The sequence below is a fragment of the Condylostylus longicornis genome, unplaced genomic scaffold, assembly GCF_029603195.1.
Source record: "Condylostylus longicornis isolate FDR11 unplaced genomic scaffold, ASM2960319v2 ptg000048l, whole genome shotgun sequence".
Classification (NCBI taxonomy): domain Eukaryota; kingdom Metazoa; phylum Arthropoda; class Insecta; order Diptera; family Dolichopodidae; genus Condylostylus; species Condylostylus longicornis.
The window spans coordinates 10048169-10058067 of NW_026578017.1; the positions used below are offsets into that span (position 1 = coordinate 10048169).

The 9899-nt window shown below is 25.0% G+C and overlaps 1 protein-coding gene across 6 annotated transcripts in view; it reads left to right on the forward strand.

Moving 5' to 3' along the window:
- Positions 1-8965, forward strand: part of LOC129611176 (uncharacterized) — a 290077-nt gene extending 281112 nt beyond the window's left edge. For all 6 annotated transcript variants that reach the window (XM_055524167.1, XM_055524164.1, XM_055524165.1 and 3 more), the window contains one exon: positions 8740-8965. In XM_055524167.1, the coding sequence (XP_055380142.1) occupies positions 8740-8769 (30 nt within the window). In that variant the 3' untranslated portion in view covers positions 8770-8965. The remainder of the gene's footprint in view (positions 1-8739) is intronic.
- Positions 8966-9899: the final 934 nt, after the last annotated feature.

The window sequence follows — 9899 nt, forward strand, 5'->3', positions numbered from 1 at the left end:
TTCTCACTCTCTTATTACTCCCTATAATAATAATTTCAAGCAAATTTACTTTTTTACAGAATTATGTACATCTTGTTGATCTTTTAATATCCTGCTTTGATATTTATTATGTATGTATATAGGGGGCGCTTCATATTCAGTATAAAATTTAATTTTTTGTTTTTTTTTTTTCAGTAAAAAAAAAAAATATTGAAGAATGAATGAGAATGCAAAACAAAAGTATAAATGGGCAAAGAAAATAAAAAAAAAATAATGAGAAAAAAAAACAAGTTAAGGGGATGAAAAGATCAAGGAAAACATTGAGAACATTGCATTTGAACATAAAAAAGAAACGAGGAAAGCATAAAGATAAAAATTGAGAAAAGTAAAATGCAGTTTAGCCTGCGAGTGGAAAATATTTTCTTTCTTTCTCTTCAAATTTCATTTTTCTTGTTCATCTTTGCAATCAAAATTTTAAGAGAGAATAAAAAAAAATTAAACAATAAAAAAATATGGCCCTCTTTTTAACGTTGTTAAGCGTACTTAAGAGTATAATAAAAAAATAAAAAGTTCCTCATTTTATATTCGAGTGAATAAAAAATAAGAAAAATGGCATAAGAAAAAATAAAAGAAAAAAACCAATTAATATGAAGTTTTGCTTTTATACCGTTTTTTATTTGAGTTTCTCTCAAAAAAAAAATATTCTTGATCCTATAGTTTGTGTGAGGAACGTTTTTACTTTTATAAAATTTTTTAATTTTACAAAAATTTAAAAAAAATTTTTTTTTGTTTGCAGTTTTGTTTTAAGTTTTAAATATGAAATTAAATTTTTTGGTTCATTGATTTTTTGAGCAACCTGAGAGGTTAGTTGCTATTTGCTTTACTTCTTACTTAATCGATTTTGAAAATTTATTAAAATAACTAAGCAAAGTGTAAAGTTTAGCTTAATGATAGTAGTAAACGTGACGATGGCTATTAGTACCTGAAGAAATATAAAATTTTAAAATGTTTATCTAGTATAAAATCTAGCATATTATGTGAAATAATTTTCCAAATATAGATATAAAAGAAGATTAACTTTCATTCAGTTATTTCAAATTTTAAGAAAACTAGTTGACTTTTATAGTTAGTGTTCCTTAAAAATTGTATAGATTTGGTTCTTTTTGAGGAGATTCATTTTCTGTTTTTCGATTTGCTTTATAATTATTGAATTTAAAAAAACTGCGTTCCAAAAGAATATAGTTTTAAATCAGCTTCTAGTCAATGTTGAAAATCAGCGCCTAGTAAAAGTCAGGTTTCCATGTCTTGATATCCCAAAAAAGTCCCTGGTCATTATTTAATTTGAGCAATTAAGATTTTAAATTGCAAGAAAGCCGGTTAATTATTCTGTAAATGTGCAGATGGTAACATCCAACAAAACTGGTATACACGCATACTGAAATAGTATACAAAATTTCAAGAAAATTCCTTAATTATATTCAGGCCTGACATACCCAAAAAATGGATAAATCCGTTTACATAATAAAAATAAACTCGGATATAAATTTTCATCAAAATTCATTCTATCGAAATTGAGATATGTGAGTAAACAGACAGACAGATGAACTGACATTTTCGAAAAAAAAATTTTTTAGGCTTTTCTATAGAGAAATACATTTTTACAAAAAAATCAATATCCAAAATTTGATGCCACCTCCCTTGTTGTATGTAACGTTGTGAATAACCATTATAAGAAAAGCAATGAAAACTTTTAAAAACATTGGAGCTACATTCTTGATTTTTAGAAATCGTTTTGCAAAAATTGTAATTTTTTGGTTAATAAACTTAAATTTATTGCCAAACACATCAATCCATCTTAATAATAATCATAAATTTTTCTGACCTCTCCAAAGAAAGATGTAAAGAAAATTAATTGAAAATAAATTTGGAACCTTATTTTTGGTATTCTTTTTTACGAAAATTGTCATTTTAAATGCGGTTTACATTCTGAATTCTTTCTTAAACAGAAATGCATAAATTAAGAATTTCCTTAAATTTTAAAATGAAAATTTAAATACAAAATCTTTATTGTAGAAGTTTTCTTTTTCTATAATACAAAATTGAATAGCACAATATAGGAATAGTTTATTATAAAATATCCTTTAGATGCTATTGAATAGCAAATTTTGTTTCATTTTATTTTTTTGCCGTTATTAAATTTTTACTTTTTCTTTTGATTGCATTCCTATTTTAACAAAGAAAAACAAGGATATTGTGTTCTTATAGACAAGTAAAATGCAAGTTAATTGCAATTAGTTGACATTTTCAATTGGTGATGGGAATAGAAAAGAAATAATAGCAATGTAAATATCTTAATTGGTTTTAATTAAATTTTGAAAAAATTAAAAATAAAAAGTCCTTAACTGAAGATATTTTTATCTTTTCATCTATATTTCCATATAATTATATGATATGTTTGTATGGACGTGTAAGTGTCCATTTGAATTCAATATGAAAAATATTATGCAATTAATTTAAGTTTAGTTTCTCAAATATTGATGTGAAAAAAAAATTTTTTTCACAATTTGGGAATTAATTCGTGTTTTACCTTAGAAATTTTGGGAATCGGAATATTTTTCTTCCGAATTGAAATTTACTACTCTTGACTTGGAATATGGTATGTATTAGGATCATATAATAAATAACAATTCCTTTTGCTGCTAAAGAAATGATCCTTAATGGTTCTGTTCGTCAATGAATTCTCGTATATCAATTCGCGTGGCTCAACCTATTTAAGCGAAAAATCTAAGTTAAGGTTTAGAATATGACGATTGAACCAAATTTTGAATTAAATAAGATCGGCAACTGATCCTCTTCTTGTGAAAAATGAATTCACAAGTTTTTCCAGGAAATCGTAGCAGTCGGAAATTGCAATTTTTCATCTCTCTCATAAGAAAGCAATGAAATAATTTTTTTGAAAATTAAAAGAACGCGCTTAAAAACTTTTTAAAAGAATTTGAAAAACATTAGAGGGTATGTTAAATGATTGTAACTTTTATAAAAATAATTTGTCCATTATCGGAATTTATAACGTTTGGACGAAAATTATAATTTGATGTTGTTTGATGTTGAGTATGCCTCACACTGTACAGGCTTCTTATCTTCCAAATTATTAAATATTTTTAGCTCAAAAAATGTGGTATTTTTCTAATATCATAAAAGTATTAAGAAACTTTGATCTTGTAAACTTCATAAAACCAATGTTGGAAGTGTTCTACTCAAATTCTCTTCTTAATTCGGCGTTTGAATTACGGAAGTCTAAAAATAAAAATAGCTCATAAAAATGTGATTAATTTTTTTTTAAATTGATGACAAAAATAGAAATGATTTTTTACATTTTACAAAGGTGTACAGCTGTAATAAAAAAAATGTGTAATTGAAAAAAAAAACAAATGTTTTTATTCACGTTTTAAATAAAAATCAAAAAAATTACAAAAGTTTTAAAACTTTTATGTTATAATTTTGAGGAAGAACCGTTTTTCACCAAAAAAAATAATTATTTTTTACATTTTACTCTTACATTACACAAAATATAGGCGTCAATACAAAAAAAAAATTTGTCTCAATTATTATTTTTAAGGCATAAACTTTCTTTTTTTTAGTACAGCGTGGGCTTTTTTAAATTTTTAACCCCATGAGAAGTTTGTGACATAACAAAAATATTTTCCACATTAATTTTTTTAACGCTGTAAATTTTCATTTTGTTTTTTTTTTTATTTTTTTTTTTATTTTCTTCTAAATGTATTTTTATAATATTATGTATTTGGTTCATATTATACGTGAGAAGTACACATATCACACATTTTTTTTTATTTAAACATTTTTTTTTACACCTTTTTGAAATATTGCATTAAAATGTACACCTACCTACCCTGCCTGACATGATTTACAAAACAAATAAAAAATTCTCGCTCGTAAAAATAATGTTAAAGAACAGGTGGTGAAAGAAGAAAAAAGTGGATACAATACAGTAACAACAAAAAAAAACAAAAATGAAAAAAAAAACTATGAGAGAATAAAAAACTAAAATAAATTTATTAAAAAGAAAAAAAATCCCTGTGAAAATCTGAAGATTTTCTTAATGGAAATTAAATGTTTTATGTTACTTATAACAAAACGCCTTCACAATTTTACTTTCTCACCTTTAACAAAAAACAATTTTTTTTTAGATTCTATAGAACAATTATTTACTATTCAAATTTTACTTTTATACTACAAAAATATTAATGAATAAGAATGAAAATTATTTAAATTTTTGGATTTTAAATATTTTCAAATTTTATTAATTTTTGAGGCTTTCATTTAATTTATATAAGGATAATGCAAAGTGACTCTACTAATTACTCTACTGCAAAGTGACTTTGCTATCTACTCTACTGCAAAGTGACTCTACTAACTGCATTATTCAAGCATTTGAATTTTAAAACTCGAAATAATTATTCAATTTTCTTAAATTTGATAAATTTTGGCTTCAAGTTTATGCGGCGTACTCAGTACTTTAACATAATTTTATAGTGAAGACAAGTTTTATAGATTCATGCTTTAATATACTAAGTTTAAATCAAGTAATAGAACTTAAAAATAAATTTTGAAATACGTGTTATAAAACCTGCTATGATACGTGTTATAAAAACGGCATAAAAACTTTTAGAATTTTATGTACATTTTGTTTTTAACTCATAGCACGGACGTAATTATTTAAATTTTCACTACCTTAACTAATTTTCTCATTTTCTCTCAACAGTAAAATAATGCGAGTAATATCAAGGACTCACTTTACTATTCTCTAAAGATAAATTGAACGTATTGTTTCCATTTAAAAATCATGATAGTAAAAAAAGGAAAGCATTTCTACCCTCACTCACTTTTTGCTCAGTTCATGAGTAAATAATTAAAAATCCAGTTCTAAAACTATTCTGTAAATTAGAACACTTGAAATAAAGATTCACTATAAACAAATATCTTTCATATTTGTACCCTTCTTCTCTTTTACATTATTACTGGAGAAAACTAAATAAGCAAAATTCTCATAAACATTTATATAGGATTTTCATTCATAAGTATAGTAAAATCTCGAATAATATTGTCTTCCCCACGTAAGAAAAGAAATTTTTGTCAAGGCAATATAAGGTTATTAATAAAAATCTATTTTTCGTGAATTTTATAAAATAAATTTTAAATTCTTAAAGGATATCACTTATATGACTATGCCATTACGGAGGTTTTTTTAAACTTTGCAACTTATATATAACAATTTCCGTGTACCTTGATTCCTTTGATATGCACCTTGACTGTTGTTGCTATAATATTATCATTGATTTTAAAGCTCAAATTTATTCTGCTTATTTTTGCTCTTTTTTTTTGTTACCTTTTACAAGATGTTCTTGAAATTTCTCAGTAAATTCTTTGTATAGAAATGTAGAAACTTAGTGTACAATATTCGTATAAGAAACAATATTGCATGTTTTTAACATTGAAATTTTACCGTTAATGTTAACAAAAACGATATCCTTTATTTTTAAAGATCCCTTTAAAATGTCCTTGATATTGATATTCTTACTCATATATGAGTAATATTTTGCTTTGATCTATTGGTATTAATAATAATATTTCAATACTTTCAATACTTGTAGAAAGTAAAAATTCAATGTTCACTTTTATATACAAAGGGTAGTTTTCTTTTCAAATAATCGCAATTTTGCATACACGTATTCAAATTGTGTCCTTAAAGTTTCTTCTATCTTTTATTTTTAACATACGAGTATAATATTAGCTAACTGTATAATGGAATTAAGGTGCTGTTTACATCTTAATTTACAAATTTAATAATTTTCTTTTTTACAGAAATTATAACCAAATTATAGATCAGCTGATCAGAGTCCAAAACACTCACAAAAAGTCCATTGCTGCCACTTTAAAATCTGAGTCTCTTTATATTAGATTTTGGAACTAAGCACGATTATACGAGATGTCTTGATTTTTTAATTAAAATATAAATCTGAGCGCGTGTAAGAGCAGTACACAGAAGAAAACGATTGGTTAATTTGATTTTTAATTTTAAAATGAAATTATTGAAATAATTGAATTGTTCCGACAGTACAAATTAATTATCCCATATCTGTTTCTACAGAATTCAATCAATACACGACAGAACAAAAAAAAAAAACATTTTTTTATACGATATAAAATATAAATGAAAGAAATTTGTCAATAATTAAATGGTATATTCCCCGATTACATGCTTACATTTCTTATAGATACTTTCAATTTGTCAAAACCAAAATAAATATGTATGTACATGGAAAATGTGAGAGAAATAGATACAGAATTACAAAACAAATAATCGGAAGCAAAACTGTTGTATGACCAGAAATGGAAGAAATTTGAGCAATCAACCATAAGGTTCTTATAGTTACATCTTTATGTTATATACTCAACTACACATACATACTTTTACAATATTACGAGTATTTTGCTTAAAATTTTTTATATAAAATTAACAATGACAGAATGAGAACAGTCAAGTGTTCATAGCATGGACCATTGAATCTGACAATGTCAATCACTTGTGGTTGTTATCCTTTTTCTTTTTTTTTTTGATATTGTTACAATTACACTTTGTTCATTTTCTATATAATTCATTCTTCTATTTATTTAATATTTTTTATATTATCCAGCATTTAATATAAAAAATAAAAAAAACAAAATTAATTTTGTGTTCTTTGGCTAACACCTGATTATGTAGCTGTGTACAAACCTGTAAACATAGGGCCAAAAAATAAAAAAAAGCAATGTAAAAATCAAATAATGAAATTTACAAAAACCAAAAATTAGGGAGGAAAAATAAATAAATTACTTTCATTTTCACATTTTTTCCTAATTTATACTTCAATTTTGTAATAAATATACAAGAAAAAAGTTTAAATTAGTTTAAATATATAAAGATAAATTAATTCTATACAATTTGAGAGATCGTTTTCTACCTAAACACATCTACATTTTTGTATACATTTTCTGTGTCTCTTGAGTTACACTGTTCCTACAGTTTTTGGGAAATTTTGTAAAATTTAATAAAATAATTTAAAAAGAAAAGCGCGCTTTGAAAAATTTTATATAAAATATGTAGAAAAAACTTAAATATATTATTCGTCTAAGATGGTATCTGTCGTAGGAGAAGAAGAAAAAGGGTGGTTATATTCAACATAACCACTTAGGTCATGATTGTACGATTACAATGGCAATAACTGATTGCACGATAGCAATGGTAGTAACCAATAACATAAGGGAACTAATAATTAATTTAATTGAAAATGTTAAATTTTTTTAAAATTTAATTTTTAAATTTTAATGTAAACATTAAAAGAAAAGGCTTTACTCAATTTTTCTTTAAAAAAACGTTAAGAAAAGGAATAAATACGATTTACAAATCTTAAAGAATTTTTACTAAACCTATTATACTAAAAACACTCTGCAAACATTTGTTAACGCTATACTCGTATTAGTCAATTTTTTCTCAAGTCACTTTCCCATAATGCAGGACCCAAACAGAAACCTCTGCATTTATTTAATAAATAAATAAAATTAAAGTTGGGTTAAACCAATGGTTCATAATGTACCACTTTTCCCTTCAAAAAGTGAAAATACTGCTTTTAAAAACAATGTACCACATTATTAAAATTAATTTCATTCATATATGAAATAATTTCAAAGTTTGCATATATTTAGGATGAGCAAAAAAAAAAAAGAGTAGAAAGGGATGTTAACATAACCCTCGGATTTTAGGGTTACTTGCTTGAGTTAAGAAAAATAATTATATTTTTGAATTGCATGCAGCTTATCGTTAGCTTTTTGTATTTATAGAAATTTGAAAAAGCTTAGAGTTTTTGAAATATAAGTAACCGAAAATCCGAATTTTACAAAATGTCCAAAGGCGACAAGTTGATAGGGGGTTGAGGTGGAAAGAAATTTTCTTCTAACGAAATAAACTATTTGTTAGCTGCCAAAAATTTCAGGCTTCTATAGTATGCGGTTTAGAAGAAAAACGATATCAGAAATTTGGCAAAAATTGATTTTTTTGTTCTTTTAAAGTTCAAATAAAGAAAGCAGTCACTATTTCTCTGCGTTTGCAAAATTGAAAAATGCCTATGGTTTCGCTACAATGAAAAGTTAAAAAATTGTTTTTCTGGGGTTTTTGGGATATAGCATTTGGAGGGCGGAGATAGGTAAAAATTTTCTGCGGAAATAAGTTTCGAGGTACATAATCTATGTATACATATGAAATTTAAGCTTTTTTTTTTTAACGTGCAAAACTTTTTTGGACAACTGCTAATAAAAACAAGACCTTATTTGATAGGTCCCTTTATGAATTTCCACTTTTATGAAATCTGCAGATCTCCTGGTGTAGTTAAAATATTTAACTTTTTCTAATTTTGTCAAAAATTTATGTTTTCAACAACTGTGGTACTTTAACTAAGAGTGCTATGAAGTATGTTGTATGATTATTGAATGTTCTATTATACACAACGTTTCCAGGATTCTACAGTGTCTAAAAATACTGTAATATGTAATACAACAAAGTTACAGCCTGCTTTACTTATGTGAAGAAAAAGATGAAAGTTTGCCTAACACAATAATTTAAATTATCCTATATTTCACTAAATTTTTTTTTGCTATAAAAACTTTTTCTTAAATTAATAAATTAAAATTGTTTTCTCGTTTCAGGTATTTAAAGAAAAAAATTATTTAATATGACTTCTAATAGTTGTAAGTAAAAACATTTTCATTTTTAATTAAAATTAAAAATATTTTATACTTTCTTTAAATTACTATACACACCTACATACCTGCATACGTGTGTATGCTAAGAAAACATTTTGGATACATAATTACATACATTTAATTTTTAATCCTGCTATGAAAAATAATTTTGAAATTTCATTATATAAAAAAAAAGTTTCGTATAGTGCAGCAATTCTACAACATTTATGAGAAAAAATTAAAAAGAAAATTGAATTTTCAAATTTTACATAATAATTATGAAAATTTTCACACGACGAAACAGAAAAAAAAAATCAAATGAAAATCTACAAGAGTTTTAAAGCTAACAGCACATTTTTCTCGCAGCATTCCCATTTTTGTTATCAGAGATTTTTTTTCTGGTTTTTAATAATTATCATGTTTTATTAAATTAAACTCATAAAAAATTTAAAACCCTTCTGCCCTTATGTTGTTCTTCTGCTTTCGTTTTTAATTCGTTTTCATTTTTTTTCCAACCATTGTTTTTTTGTAAATTGTCGCAGTCTTCTACATTTTCTCTATATCGCGCGCTTTTGTACATTTTGTTGTTGTTTTTTTTTCATTCACAAATATTTAATATGAAAGAGAGCAATTATTATTATTTCAACAGGGTTTCGTAAACAATAATAACAACAAAACAAAACGAGAAATAATAGTGTTGATTCTGCCAACTCTGTGATACCCGAAAGAGTCTATTCTTCAACAGCTGAATTGACGAAACTAATTGCATTGTTGGTAGATTCGATTGTGTGAAGTTTGAATATTGTAGTTTGTGTATGGGTTTCGGGATGCGACAATAATATTTTTAATTTTTGTGGCAACTGTTGTAGGATCTAATATGATCGCCACAAATTTTGTATAAGAATATTTATATTAGAATTTCAATACTGCAAAACTTTATTTATTTAGTTGTCAAGATATGAGCAAATAAATTTTGAAGTTGTATTGAAGTTATTGTAAGTATTTATAAAATCAGAACTGAATTCTACTAGACTCATGGTTCTATTATCAAACTAATTTGTATGAATTCCAGAATTGTTTCTGGAGGAGTTATGTGGCTACTTTAATTAAACCCAACTTAAATA